General features: G+C 41.9%; 1 protein-coding gene across 7 annotated transcripts in view; it reads left to right on the forward strand.

Annotated features, from left to right (window-relative positions):
- Nucleotides 1–16,222, forward strand: part of dlc1 (DLC1 Rho GTPase activating protein) — a 90,302-nt gene that overhangs the window by 55,433 nt on the left and 18,647 nt on the right. For 5 of the 7 annotated variants that reach the window (XM_074630021.1, XM_074630018.1, XM_074630019.1 and 2 more), the window contains one exon: nucleotides 15,403–15,474. In XM_074630021.1, the coding sequence (XP_074486122.1) occupies nucleotides 15,403–15,474 (72 nt within the window). Of the gene's footprint in view, nucleotides 1–7,804; nucleotides 8,129–15,402; nucleotides 15,475–16,222 lie in introns of those variants that run through there. The other 2 variants (XM_074630024.1, XM_074630025.1) reach the window with 1 other exon arrangement.

The raw sequence follows: 16,222 nt of genomic DNA on the forward strand, positions 1-16,222 counted from the left end.
TTAATGGAAATAATCAACCAGCGTCTGCAGAAAAACCACAGCAGTTGTTAGTGCATTTGGCAAGTTGGAATAGAGGTTTCCACTCACTGAATGATAAATGTCAGTTTCTATTGTTTGTTGTGTGGCCTCTCAGTCTGCTTTTTTCTGCGACTTTCACCAACTTTAATCGTCATGTTTGATGCTTATTCCAAACGTGTTTTTCTCTTAACTAACTTTTAATGACAACTTTTTTCTTTCCTTCATACGTCTCTATCTTTTTCCAAAACCTCCAACAATTGCCCTTTGGTTCTGCTCTTCCTCTGCCATCCCCGTCTTACCCTAAAGCAAAGCATCACTATTCTGCTTTCCCCACGCATGACTAATAAGAGAAATATAAGCATTCATTTGGAACTGTGTGTTCTTTTTTCTCGCATCTTTATCTTGATCAGGACATAGGAGAGGGCTGCTGATCAGAGGATTTCCTGGAGATCCAGAGCTTCCTTTGTAAACAATGTCTTCAAGATAGTAGTGACTTTGTTTCAAAAAAGACTATTTTGAAAACATGAAAATATAAAAGTACAAACAGAGCAATTTTAATATACAGTATTTATCTAATAAACTATGTTATGTCTGCCACCAGACTTTTTATGTATACAGATGGTGACATAGAGAGCTCTCGGGTTCCTGTTGGATCACTGATGTTAAAGTATTATTGTAATGTTTTCTTTTACTCTGTATGCAACATTCCTGTTTGTGGATGACATACATAATATCAGGTAGAGAATACATCAAATCAGTGTATAGACTAAAAGACCACCGAGTATCTAAAAGTACCTATCCTCGCACACGTGTGTTTAACTCTGTGTGGTTTTGTGTTTAAGTGTACATATGCGTGTGTGTTAACTTAAACACTGTTTGCTTTAGCCTTTACACATTAGTGTTGGCCAATAATTCTCTTGAAGCCAAGGTTGAGCAGAAGCCACACATGGTAGTGCTTTACAGGGAAACAGAGATTTAACTCTTAACATGTCAGTCGTGCTCAAAGATTTACAGTCAACTGAGTAAAATAAATGTACCTTTTTAGCAGATTCTGGCCACTAATGGTTCTCCCATTGTTAGAGTTGTTAAAAACTCTAAAAGTTTGCAACTAAATGTGAGAAATTGCTGTTTCTAATGTGTATGACAGTGTGGGACACATCAGAGCAGTTCAGGGCTGACATGTGACTGCATTAGAGAGTTTTTTGGACCTGATTCAGCCAACCTTCACCTTGAATTGGATCTGAAAGGTACAGTCAAATTGATCCGTGTAGGGATGAATCTCCACCTGTCCGTCAACTCGAAGCTCAAACCGGTTCCTCATCAGACAGGACAGCTGAGTAGACAAATCTGAGCAGACCCCAGAATGATTGGTCACAATCCAAAATGTATTCAATTCCTTACCAGACCCTAATGTAGACTCACAGCAGCATGATGTTCCACCAATTAATGAGCAGCCGCAGTCAAAAAGATTATGTAGCAATACATGTCATCGTCTTTACAGTTCTCACCACCTCAAAAGATACATTTTCTCCTTTAAAGATTGTGACGCACCATATGATCAAAGCTGATAGCGTGTCTGCTCGGATCCACTGTGCATTAGACATATTTACACAGGCCTAGAGGCGGACTCAGGCTGTCTGAGGGAAGCCGCGAAAAAAATGAAAAAGGCACCAGCTGCATGCGGTGGGGCACCAGCACGCAGAAGGTTTTCTAGTAGGGCAACCTATATGGCACTGCATCATGTTTTCTCCATTTTAAGGTCACCCTAGAGGGCACTTTATTATGTTATCTCCACTGGAATGGCAACCTACAAGGCACTTTATCATGTTTTCTCCATTTTAAGGGCACCCTACAGGGCACTTTATCATGTTTTCTCCAATGGAAGGGCAACCTAGAGGGCACTTTATCATGTTTTCTCCAATGGAAGGGCGGCCTAGAGGGCGCTTTATCATGTTTTCTCCTTTTAAGGGCACCCTAGAGGGCACTTTATCATGTTTTCTCCAATGGAAGGGCGGCCTAGAGAGCACCTTACCATGTTATCTCCACTGGAAGGGCACCCTAGAGGGCACCTTATCATGTTTTCTCCATTTAAGGGCACCCTAGGGGGCACTTTATCATGTTTCCTTTACTGGAAGGGCACCGTAGAGTTTCACTTCATCATGTTGTATCTACTATAAGGGCATCCAGGAGGGCACTTTTGATGCATTTTTTTACCTACCCAATCCGATTAGATTGAACATAGTTTAGATCCGCTCTGCTGCAGGTCCTGGGTTTGTAAAGACCTCTAAACTGGACTTAGGGAAGATTACTAGTTAACAGCTAATGGGGATAGAAATAAACATTAAACTTCCAGGAGAAACCTTTAGCTGAAACAGTGTTGCGTACTTCACACACGCTGACTTTATTTTGCGAGTTTCTAGCACTCTGATCACGCAGTAAAAGGCTAAATCGCCAGTTTGCAATCATGCATTCATATGTGACGTACCTTGCAGAATTGCACAAATAGCACAGATAGCATCTGTACTCATATTCAGCAGCTGAATTAGTCTCTCTCAGACATAAACGCTGACTTTTAATGAAGTTCTTTGGTGTTTTATAACTCCTCCTTAAAGCTAGCACCTAGCTTAGCTTCACTGAATGTGAAACTTGATACAGTTTGTTTTGTTTCTAACGTGAAATCCTGTGCAGGCACACACAAGACCCTATCACTTAAAAGCCCATTATCCCTGCACAATGCAGCCCTCCTACATAGGCTCATTTTTCCTACTGTAGTTTTTTTGTATTTGTGCCATAATCTCAATCGACTTTTACTGCTGTGGTCGACAAGTAAAAGGTCAATGACAAATGGATGATCCGGTGCAAAGCGTTTTTTTTTTTTAACCCCACCACCTGGATGAAAAATACATGGTAGTACAACACCGATCCATTGTTTGTGTTAAGTGTGTGTGTCGGCCTCCTGCCTCTATTGTGATCGTGGTCAGTCCATCAAAGCCCGGAGAGGGTGTCGGCGAAGCATTTGGTCCGCTGTCTGCTTCACACTTCCTTTGTTTGTGTGCGTGTTTGTGTGTGTGCTGGTCCAAGCCTCTGTCTCCCTGCACTTCCTCCTTGCCATTGTGTGTATGGTTTACCATGGGAGCATATGCTGTCTCTCTCTTTCTCTCTCTCTAATCAGTGTCTTATTGGGCTGATCCCCAAGACCATGGATGAGCTATTTCTGGAGATTCCTGTTATGAAAAGATTATTCCCCTCCCTCCTCTCTCTCTCTCTCTCTCTCTCTCTCTCTCTCTCTCTCTCTCTCTCTCTCTCTCTCTCTATTTCTCTCACACACACACACACACACACACACAGCAGTCAAACTCATTATCTCAAACTGCATCAGTGAAAGGCAGAGAACTTGTCATTGGAGGCATTTAGATTCAAGTTTCAAGGACAAGAGCAGCACCTTACCTCTGAATAAAACACACTCACACCCACACAGTAAATTGACAAAGTAGCATTTGTAATAAAAACCTAAATGTCCTTTTCTTCCCTGTTTTTGATTACTGTATGGTCTACTCACCTGTTATGGAAAAGATCTTTATGGCCTCGTTATCTCAAAAATCTCATGCACAAAAATCTGATTATAACCGTTCAGACGCTTACATACACCTAACATGTTCATCTCTATGTCAGGACGACCGCTTTGACCTTTGCAGACCCATAATTTGGTTATCTCTTTTGTGAATCTTTGTTGACACAGCCTTGGGTGTTTATGCGTGTGTTGGACTGACACGTCCGTCCTCTGACCCTCACCTGGCCCCGCTGTTTGGGGTTAGGAGTGCTAGAAGAGGGGAGCGTAAACCCCAAGGCAAGCCCAGAGGAGAGAGCTCTCCATGTCGGGGGGAAAATCGTTCTCACTTTTCTGTTTTTGTTTTTCCGTCTTTTTTTTAATCTGAGCATTTTTGTCTATCGCTCTCTCAGTCTTTTTTAAGTCTTTCTTTTCTTAATTTTCATGCTCGCTTGCTCTGTTTTCCTCCTCCAGCCACTCCCTCTGTGTCTGAGGGTCAGAGGTGACACTGTTAAGTTTACAACCTACAACAGTAGCTTCACCCAACAACCCAGCAGCAGCAGAAAGGTGATGAGGAATACAAGGCTAATTGTATTCAGATCAAATGTATGTGGTTTAGTCTGTTTTGACACCTGGAATTTATTTTGTTTCAAAAGAGACATGAGAAAAATTTACTATGAGTCATGAGGTAATTATGCCTTAAAGGTAAAAGAGTCTGTTTTTGTTTCCTTTACGGGAAAAGTTGCATTTAATGCCGGCGTAATCCCTCGTGTCTGCCTGCCGTAACACTGATGCATCTCCTCATTTCCTCTCTTTTGTCCAAAGCCCTCATTATACCCGTGTGTATTTGATCTGTATCTGAATCATAATCCAAACAAGTGGCTGACTCCGACGAGCTTTGATGAATGAAAATTGTAGACACTAGAGAGACACACTCATTCGCCCCGGAGCAACTGGCAGCAGGGACAGTCTGCTTGTCTGATCTCTCACACTTTACCACACATCCATTAACAATCACTGGTGTTATTGTGTATTTATCACCACTAAACAACTTGAGAGCGCACACTCAATCAACTTTGAGCGGGTTTTTTTGGCCCATCTCAGTCAAGGATATAGCTCTGGGTTTTGGGTGCAGCCTCTGGGTGGTCGGGTTTTGTGGCTCAGGGATTTGGCCTTGTTTGGTAATCTCTCTTCATCTATCCTTCCTCTCTTTGCTTTTTCTCTCTCTATCCTTCCCCTATCCCTCTCTCTCTCTTTCTCACACACTAACAGACCATAATTATCTTTCTCCCGCCCTTCAGGTTACAGGATAAAAACCCTCAGTTTGTGTGCTCACACGATCACATGTTCTGTTGACGTATTATTTGTTATATAATATAATTCTTATTTTAACGGGATATACTTATGGGCAGCGAACCTCAATACATTTACAGTATCAACTGTCAAGTATAGGTTGATATTGAATGCTTTGTCAGATTCTTTTACTTACTTTTTCATGGATTATTTCCTGATCTAGATCAGAAAATCAGGAAACGTTTCTATTTTTTATAGACTGCGGTACGTACGTGTTTGTAAAGCTGCTTGTGTTAACCCTGGTGTTTTGTTGACATTGGCTTTACTTCTGTTTGGGTTCCCACAGACCACAATACCGCATGCGTAGAAATAATAATAACTGCAAAATCAACCAATATGGAGCGGACAAAATGCAGAAATTACCATAAAGCATTGTTATTGCACCAAATAATTAAATATTTCGTGTTATTTATACTACATTGGACATGTATGACCTTTTTTTGCTAAAAGTCACCCACAGACAAAGAAATGTACCGGATGTCATCCTACATTGTAAAGTTGTTTGGAGACAATTAAACACCAAAGAGGTCTAACTCTGTTAAACAAACTCCAATAACAGAAATCCAAATAGATTTGGTATTTGGGAGGAGTGGTGCTGCATAAAAGGTGCTGTCAACACCAATTAAAGATATAAAGCGTATTAAAACGTCATTGTATTTATCCACGTTTTACAGCGGGGGCCTCTGGGCAAACATTTCAACTGATTCCCACCAGGGAGGACATTTTTATGAATGCCTACTATATAGACTCATGATTTTGCTCACTTTAATAGCTGGCGGGGATCTCTTTTGGGTGAATCACTTGTGACTCCTCCGTCAGCTGGGACTGCTGTGGCAGCCAACAACAGACTGCATAGTTAGCCAGGATTTTCTGCCTCATCCTCCCCCCCACCCACTCTCAGTCCACCAAGCTTTGGATTACATGCTTTTCCCTGCCACATGGTGACGCGTCTGGCTTTCCCGTTTTTGAATCACCTCAGCCAGTGCCTGTGTGTTACCATGGCAATAACACAGAGCTGGCTGATGCCAAGCGTTGACGTCGTTTTCGGAGTTCTTGGAAAACTGTATGAAAAGTTCCTGATGATATATAATATGAGGAGAGGGGAAAACAGGAGAACTGGACAGGCTGTTTTGAAATAGACTAAATTTAAATGAATAATGTGTGATCCCCTCCCTCCCCCCCCCCCCCACACACACACACACACATTTAAATCAGAAAAGTATCAGCAAGGTTTCAACACTTTTCCTATCCAAATGAGGCATGGATTGCAAATTATACAGTTGCATAAAACCACTGCTTTTATTCTGGGAGGGAAAAAATTAATTAGAGGTAGAAATAAAATGTTTATATAAACTAGCCTCAAGGCAAATTTACACTTATTGTTATAGTAATTATAGTAATCACTAATGATAGTAATTGCATTGACTTTCTTTGGAGATGCTTACAAAGTGTGATCAAAGTGCTATATCTAAGTGTTCACATCATCAAGACATCCCCCAAAATCTGCATCCAGGACTGTATGTGTTGTTACTGTTCAGTCGACCTGTGTATATGCGTCTGGCGGCGCCATGCAGGGCAGGGCCAGAGGCATTACCATACCTGCAACAGTTCTCTATTCACTGCAACACTTGCGCTTTTCAGACTAATCTCGCGTCACAAAAGGAGCGTCTCTCAGGCGTCTCCAGTCATTTCTAATGTAATGCAAACTGGGCACCAACCTCTGAGTCAATTGCTTGCCTATTAGGGGAGGTGGTTTAAGCTCAGAGGAGGTATAGGAGCTGATATGGATAAGAGGGGAGTCCTGGGGAGCACATGTTAAGCACTTTCTATTTTATATGGAGAGCGTTTGTTCGGCATATAGTCAGATCAGTTCATTAAATTAGTAACAAATACAAAATATGAATGAATGAATGAATGAAAGACTTTATTTCGAACATAAAATGAATAAAAACAGATACAAAATAATAACAAAGAGTAGTAGTGTCCGAAAAGGAGTAGATAGAAGTAAAACTTATATTTCCCTACCCCTTTCTCACTTCTCCTCTAATAACTCATAGAATGATAATATAATATAATATATAAACTATCCCAGATTTATTTACATCCCAAATTAAATATATGAACAGCATCCCAAGTTTATTTACAACCCACATATCCATCCGGAGTTAAAAAAAAGTAGATATAAACCAACCCTTAACGCAACCCTTATCACAACTCTTCCTCAACCATATACCTCCCAAAAACATATTTTTTGTAAAAGCTTTTTAAAGTGATTTATATTTGTGCTCCGCTTCAACCCATCACCCAACCCATTCCACAAATCCACCCCACAGACTGAAATACACATACTCTTCTTTGTTGTACGAACACAATGCTTTTTAAAATTCAATTTTCCTCTTAAATTATAACCCCCTACTTCCCTGTCACAAAACATTTTTTGAATATTGCCCGGAAGTGAATTCTGTCTTGCTTTGAACATAGTTATTGCGGTTTTAAATTTGACCAAATCCTTGAATTTCAATGCATGTGACTTTAAAAACAGTGTGTTTGTGTGTTCCCTATATCCCACATTATTTACTATCCTGATTGCTCTCTTTTTTTAGATGCATAATGGTTGTAAGTTGCTTTTATAAGTGTTACCCCAAACTTCCACACAGTAATGCAGATGTGGTGATACAAGTGAAGAATACAGAATATGCAGTGATTTCTGGTCCAGTAAGTTTCTTGTTTTCCCTAAAACTGCTAAAATGATAATGAAACTTGTTCCCTATACACTTGATGATGTGCTGAGGTTGTCCTGAGTGGATCTTATCAGGTGGGGGTGGTGGTGGTGGTGGGTGGAGCCTCTGCAGAGCTGCCCATTCCTAAAGCTTGAATCACACAACTCTCTACTCTCCATTCACATTCCTGCTGCTGGAGAGACCAACGCTTCATTCACTGACTCACCGTGTCGGGAGGAGGATTTGTTGAAGAGTTGTGGAGTTTTTGTGAGGCCAAATCAAATTATAAACCATGGATTTACTGTCCCGCGCAACGCTCAGAGGACATTTGCAACCGACCGTGTAGTTGGAGTTGTCTTTATATCCGCTGGATCTATCTATCTATCTATCATGCGCGCTGCGTCCTAACAGTGGAGGAGTAACGTTAGATCTGACTGTGGACAGTATCCTGGCTGGTCAGGACCGAGGCATTAGAAAATGATGTTAACACGTAAGTTGATTCCATAATTTACCTTCAATGGATTATATCTGTATTTTATTTAAAGTAAAAACGTGTATAACTCACAACTTATACTTATTTTTTATTTTGTATTTATTTATTTTTTTATTATTATTTTTAATTTACTTATCTTTCTGTTTTTTGTCCTTTCCTTTTTTTTTATTCTTTTTTTTAATTTATTTATTTATTTTTGTTTTTTGTTTGGTATATGTTTCATTTATGTTGCTATCGGATATGTATAAATGTAACTGTTTATGAAATTAACTCTGCTTATTTAATGGTGCAGTAATATCGTTATACTTTCCTGTTGATCCAGGAGATGTATCTCGTTGGTGTGGATAACCAGTGGTTTACAGCAAGCGTATTTTAAGTTACTTTTAGTATTCAAGCCACTGAAGCTTTGTTTGAATTGAACCTTCAGGTAAAACACTCTGTAAGTCGTCTTTAGGGCGCAGCGCTGCAGGCTGTCAGATAAGAAATCTCCCCTCTTTATGCATAACTCCACGTCCCAAACGTCCTCACTCCTGCCCTCAACTAACAAAACTTGGTTTCTCTTACGACTTTTCCCCAAATTCACGCACGACCCCCGCGAGGTTCCTAACTTGAAGGAAAATCCTTCCCCCTCTTTTACGCACAGAGCCCAGGGGAGCCTCCAGCACACTAATCTAGCTGGTCGGATTGAATTGGATTAAATGAAACTGTGATATGATACGATACAACTTTATTGTCAGTTTGCACTGAAATTCATTTTGCATCTATATGCAGCTCAGTTTGAGAAAAAGTACACAACCAATAGACATACTGTTACCATAGACAGACAGACAAGTAAGACCCATCAGACAAAAAAAAAAACACATCACAATTATTCATACATTACAAAATGACCATCTGTCCTCTGGATTTACATGTCTTTAGCACATTAATTATTATTTAGCAACAAGATGGACTGATGGACAAAAGCCTGTTCTTCAGCCTGATGCGGTTAAATGTAGGGACTCTGAGTCGTCTCTTGGAGTTGCAGAAGTTGATATTCCCCATTTAAAACATGTAAGGGATCAGAAGAGATGCTGTTGGCAAGTCTGAGCATACTCTTGTTGTGAGCTGCTTGAAAGGAGGCTGTCTGTCACAGGTTGGCCAATGATCTTCGCGCAGATTTTAATTTGATGATCAGAAAGTATCAGTACCAGTCCGCGACACGTCTGCCATGCCAGTGCCTCCAGATCGTTTAACTGCCTTTAAGTGCCTTTTGCCAGACTCTCGACCTTTTGCTAACATTATAGGGAGAATTTCAGGTGGATGTTGTGGCTGTATAAAAATCCCGTTTTCAGTCCTGTGCTGCTGGCAGGCTTTACTTGATTTGTGGGCTTTGGCCCCTTTGTCTCAATTGTTTTAACTGTGTGTTCCAACACATGGCTCCTTATCAGCTATACCTCAGGTCTGGAACAGATATGAGCACAGCCAGGTTCAGTTGAGCCATATAACCGTAAAGACACTCACAGACATCCCGCCACCATGATAAATGAACATTACCTACTGTAACTATTAATGTGGAGACACCATACACACTTAATGAGCGACTCTTTGTAACAGAAGGAGTAGTCCAGTCACAGAAATACTAGGAATCTAGTATTAGAAAACTAGTTTCTTTATTTCTTTCACTCAGGGATGGGACTAGATGGTTTAGTAGGTAGTTGGCGGTTGTGTTGGGAGGAGAGCAAATGAAGGAAACACACTTCACTGCGCTCTTTGTGAAACAGGAAGTGAGCCGGGGCCTTATCTGGAAGATTTACATCCAGCTGGCACGCTGTTTCTTTCGTGTCCTGTGAGGAGACGCACATGTTCGTTTTTTTAGCTGTTACCTTCCCTCTTGCTGAAGGAACCAGGGCTGTCCTGGGATCTGTTTATGAATGGATAGCTATCTGCTAGGCTTGTCATCTGGCTGTGGAAAGCTTATAGAATATGCCTTGTCACCTGATCCACGGCTAGGGCCCTCCGTGTGAGCATAAATCTGTCATCAAGGAGCACAGGGGCCTGTGTGGTTAGCTCTGCGATGATCCATCTGGGCCAGCTGTGTGTTTGCATGCGTATTTTGCCATGCCTGTCCCTGTAACTGGAATGGACCATTGGTAGTAACCTCATTTGTGTGTGTGTGTGTGTGTGTGTGTCAACGGGGCATAGCTTGACGTCGGCCAGATGGCGATATTCCTGGCATCGTCTCACTTAGCCAACAGCCAGACCTTCTCAGCGAACACCAGCTGTCTCAACCGTGGAATCACAAAACATGATACCCATCAGGAGGGAAATCTGTTATCGCCCATCTTTGCATTCCAGTAGAGCAATGGAGGGATTTCACATTAGTCACGTTAAAAAAAGCTGTTGTCTCCAGTTGTCCTGACGCTATCACACTGATTCAAGCTGTTATGGACATTGCAATCGTACATGAAATAGTTTTCGACCATGAATCAATCAGAAACACGTTCTTCAAGTTCACGGACACATCAGGAGTTTGTCCTTGTCACTGTTGGGACAAACATTGGCAGCATCCAGGCTCCTGGCTTTGCTTGTTGTAGATTACTGCTGAGCCACAGAGTCTGGCTTAGTTTATCACATCACCTGTCTAGACCCACTTTGCAGCTCCTTCAGAAAGGAGCCACTCAGACCAGGAGTTGATAAGAACCCTCTGCCCGCCTTTTAGGTCGTTTTACAGTCGGCACTTTGAGAACCAGCGATGATCAAGTAATTCCAGATAAGCTCCAGCTCCAATTCACAACAGTTGTTAGTCAAGCATTCTTCTTAATCTGCTGACTTCAAAGCCTCGGGCATGATAACTGTATTCAGACTCTTGACCTCCAGCTTGCCGTGTATGCAGCAGCGGAGCCTTTGAGGTGGGGAGCAGCATCCTTTGTTTGCTGGCTGCTGACAAACTCCCACTGGAGCTGAGCATTCAGACTCGGCCGAGCCAGATCCCGCTGCCTCCTGCGATGGAGGGCCGGCAATTGTGAGAATTTCCTGCCACAGGAAAGGAGAGAAGACAAGGGGCGAGCAGGATTGAAATAAGTGGAGAGAGCAGAGGAGACGAGGGCGAGAGCAGGGAAAAGGAAAGCAAAGACTGTGATGGATAATTTTAGAAGTCGATGCCGCCGGGCAGCGAGTGAAGTTTGACCCTAAACTGGCAGCTCACCAGTTCAGCTTTGGCCAAATTCCCGGAGAAAAGCCCCTTTTGATCCGTATGAAATCGCTATTAGCATCGGCTTGGCTCTTATTAGTCATGTTATCAGGCTGATAATCGCTCTCATCTTTGTTTCCCACTGAGAAGAAGTGTGTCTCACTGTTGTTTTTGCTCATTCACATCAGTGTGTCACTATCTTTGTCATTCCAACTGAGACGATCCGTCTGCATTTCTCTCCACAAAGTCATACATTTCACGGTTCAGTTGAAGTTACATATGCATCTGTCTCTCTGTCCCACCTGACGGACATGTTTCAGACATCCTGTGTGACCTCCCTCAGCGGGACCAGAAGTCCTGGTCTGCCTGTGCTCAGATTCCCATATTAATCTATCCAGCTGTTTGTTTGTCTGTCTGTCTGTCTGTCTGTCTCCAAGCCAACCAGGCTTGATGACAAGATGACCCAAACAGGAGACAGATCAGGTTTAGCAGAAGGTTACCTTTTGCAGTCAGGAAACGACATGCTGCTGATACCTTATGTTGCTCCTATAGCTCATAGCCGGAAGTCACTGGGGTCAAAATGACAAAAGGCTCAACGTTCTTCTTGTGGACTGCTGAGTATTTCAGAATCAGAAGTACTTTATTGATCCCCGGGGGGAAATTGGGACGTTACAGTTGCTCTTATATTAAAAAAAACAGCACAGAAATGTAAGAAAATATAAATAAAGTGTACGTAACATGTCAATTATGCACATAATACTACAATATATAACATAGTATATGTAGAGAAATAGACACATACATACATACTGTATATATACCACAGTGTAAAGAAGTAAATACAAAATGCTGTTAAACATCAATAGATATTTTCTATATATTTTATTATAATATTTCATCTGCACTTGCTTTCATCCGTAACAGTTGTTACTACATGAAAAATCTAAACAAGCAAAGGAATTTGTCCTGAATGTGCTGCTCCAGAAATTACACTGCACCTCAGGAAACGTGTGGTGAACTGTAGCATAAGTAGTTAGCCAGGACGTGGAGTATTTTCAGAACTGTGTGGCCTTGAAACGTCGGTGCTGGCCGGACTCCTTTCACATTTCTAATCTGTTGTACTTCATCCAACATGGCACATTGCAGACCACACATCACCTTCATCATCAAGGTAGTGTACTTCAGTTTTCTATTTGACGACAACTCAGTGCTTACTGTAGGACATCCATTTGTCCAGTGTGGCTTTGTAGCCGTCCTTAGCCACACACAATCACCGGAGCCGGTGTTTGTCTTGGCTGCCTCCCCGCCTATTATCTGGCCAGAAACAAACGAAGGCAGGGCCTTACAGCCGGGTGGTCGGCGGCCACTGCAGCGCCGCTCGGCTCTCTTCCTGTGAGGGAAGCAGGAAGAGGAAGTGAGGTAGTTCCCTGGCGAGGGCTAAGGAATTGTGGCGGACAGTGAGGGAAGGCAAAAAATAAAACACACCCATGAAGTTATCGAAGCGAACAGAAATGTAAAGGAGTAGGTGCGGTGTTGAAGGGTGACACTTTTATGAGCTTTGGCTATTCTTGCAGAACTCTTTTACAGCTTTGTTGATCCAACTTCTTCTTTTTAAATTCCAGATACATAAGACGTGTATGTGTGTGCGGCTCTATTGTTAGGTTGTTTGTGCCAGATGCCCCATGCCCCTGTCCACTTCCTGCAGCCAAACAAAAGATAGAAAAATATTCTGGCTTCACTCTGTGACTGAAGGGAGACACAATGCGCTGCAGCGACAAATATTATTCAGTTTTTACCCATCTGCGTGGTGAATACGGTCGTCTTTATTTTGTTTCCAAGGCACACCAAGTCCACATTATGTCACTGTAAAGTAGATTTGACACACATTCTAGCCCAATGGGGTGTGTCACTGGATAGCTTCCCTCCAAAGGCACTAAATGGATCCCATAGCCTTCTTTTTTTGGGGTTTGGGGGGTGGAAAGCTAACCACGTGTTTGCATGTCTAATTTGCATTTCAATAGCTTTACTGTCTTTTGAGTGGTTTGTCTTTAAACATGAGGTCGGCCTTTGCAAACACACACACACAGACTTGCATGTGCACACAGTCACACACACACACACACGTAGACGCACAAGCAAACACAAGAAGCTCCAGCTCTGTGCAGTGCTTGCTTTCAAGAATGCTGGTATAATTACCCCTTGGTTTCTCCGTTCCTCACTACGCTCCAAAAATACTACAGGCTCAACACACCCACCAAAACACACACAGCTTCTGAGACGGTTCACATCCACGAGAAAAAATAGAGCTCATTTGTCAAATAAATCAGCGCGAAAACATGGTTGTTAATGTGTTATTTGACACTCGGGTGCATGCTGGTGTCACGGCGGTTGCTTCGGGAGTGTTGGCCCCTGCAGTAGAAGAGGGTAGACCCTGTCTCGGTCGTGTCACACCTTGTTGTTAGTGGGTTTGTCTGCCGTCTAGGCTTGTTGTTGGTATGTAAATGCTTGTATACTGTATGGTTGAGCCCAGACCCTTTGCAGCAGCAGCAGTCTTCTCCTGACATGGTTACCTTTCTTTTGTCCACATCAAGTCAGTTCACTCACTTGTTTGACCAGATTTAGTTTGTATTATCTCTGTAGTTCTCCATCAAAATACTGAGATGTCTTTAGTCTCTCTTGAGGCACAGTCAGTTCTCCTTTTAGGCTCCTGTTCTTGAGCTTGAGCTAAAAAAACAAACAATTTCTTGGGTGTAATTTAGCTTTGAAATGAGGTGGAACTGCTTGTGTTTCAAAGATAAAATAAACCACTCTGCATCTCTTTACCGGTGGTTACTATTAGCTCAGTCACGCTCAGCCAAACATAGCACCCCTACGAAAAGTGTAGGACAGCACTATGATGATAAGGATTGTAGAATTTGAAATGGAAAGTTTTTTTTAACTATCCTGCCTGAATTTCAGACTTCACACACCGTTCTCACATTTGTAACGAGATAAGCAAGTATTTAGCTTTCATGTTTTTGCAGTCATTCCGTATGCTGTCACTTTCATCCACAAGTGTCTTTTCCTGCCTTTGTTCCACTGGGTTTGTTTACAAGGTTTTCTCAAGGTTGTGCTACATTTGTGCTCGCTGTCACTCCACTAAAGAGGACATTGTAAAGTCAGATCCTAAAGGCCTGGAGACATGTTTCTGTCTGTCTTCCTTCTACAAACCGTTAGCTGTGGGGGTGAGGCTTGGGTTTGGGTAGCCATTTGGCATATGTCAGCTAAAGGGCTTTCACAGACAATTGGGGGACGTCACCACGACTCCTCTAACACGGTGCACCATCAACATTCAGTCGCTACTTAGCACAACAAGACTAAATGTCACACCTTGTGTTTAAAGGGAGTCATGGAAGAGTTTGGCTGGCGGTGTTGGAGGAGCGTTGTGAACACGTTCGACTTTAGTAATGGCATTGATGGACACTTGAGAAACATGCATCTGATTGATATGTATGTAAAACCTTTCCTACATGCATCTTAATCAACAAAGGTTCTTGAAATGTTCCATGTCGGCATCATGACGGAACAGAGGAGGGCAGCACGGCGTTTACAAGACGTCTTATGTTGTCAAAAAACATTCAAATATCACACAGTGGCGTATTCATATCGATGGCTGCAGTTGTATCATTTCGTCCTCAAAGACGTTTTCTGTTGAAGATCTCTGTGTGAACATCACTGCCTCACCTGGATAAGGAGCTTAAGTGGCACACACTTAGCGTGTGAGGGGGTTAACACAATTTGCACGAAGGATGCTTTGAGCTCTAGCTTTAGAAGCATGTGAGAGGAGAGTGACCGAGTGTGAGATAGCTAATAAGGTCAAGGGGTTCACAGTCGATAAGCTGCTAGCGTGTTGGAGCACTCAGCTCCACAGTTTGGTCTTAACATAGATATTTTGACAGGATAACCTTTTTTTTTTCAAATGATTTTTCAATGGATGATAAAAAAGCCTTTGTGTCAGACGATTTCATTATAAACATTGGTTATATCTTCTGTTTAGTTGTATTGAAGTGTCTCCCACAACACCTAACAACATGCCTCTTCCATTTTTTCTCCTCTGCAGAGATCGAAGCCAAAGAGGCCTGTACCTGGCTCCGAGCAGCAGGGTTCCCGCAGTACGCCCAGCTTTATGAAGGTAAGGACCCCTGTGAGACACACCCCGCCCACTCTCACCCCATAATGAAGAGACGAAGTAAGTGCTGGTATTAGAAAGCCACCGTTATACTGGGAACTGTGGGATAATCAGACAGATTTTCAGGGTTATGTTGTATCTTCAGAGACCTGTGAGTTTTTTGAAAGGCTGTTGTCTGACTCTCTGATAGACACAGATAGATAGATAGATAGATAGATAGATAGATAGATAGATAGATAGATAGATAGATAGACAGATAGACAGATAGGTGTACTTTATTGATCCAAAATTGGGATACTATTATGTTACAACAGCAGGTTATCCAGACATTGCACAGGAACAGTAAATATACAGTAATATATATCAACACTAGAGATGAATATCTATAGAATACACAATATAAAGAATATATTAGAATACACTATAAATATACCAGACTACTACAACTAACATATAAAATATAAACATAGAATAACTTACTATATACATGAGCAAAGTGTGCAAATTTGTTGCAGTTTTTTGTATTTAAATAAAAATGTATGTAGCATGAATGCAGAAACATTTTAACTTTATTCCATGTAAATAAGAGTAGTAGTCATGCTACCAAGTTGTGAGCACACACCTCTTTGGTAATTTACAACTGATGATGTTTAGCTCACATAGAGGACCACTGTTTCTTTTGTGAAGCAACCAACATGCACACTTGTGCCTGTGCATGCATACATACCACACACAGCACAACATTCCTGAG

The sequence above is a fragment of the Sebastes fasciatus genome, chromosome 3 (assembly GCF_043250625.1).
Source record: "Sebastes fasciatus isolate fSebFas1 chromosome 3, fSebFas1.pri, whole genome shotgun sequence".
NCBI lineage: Eukaryota > Metazoa > Chordata > Actinopteri > Perciformes > Sebastidae > Sebastes > Sebastes fasciatus.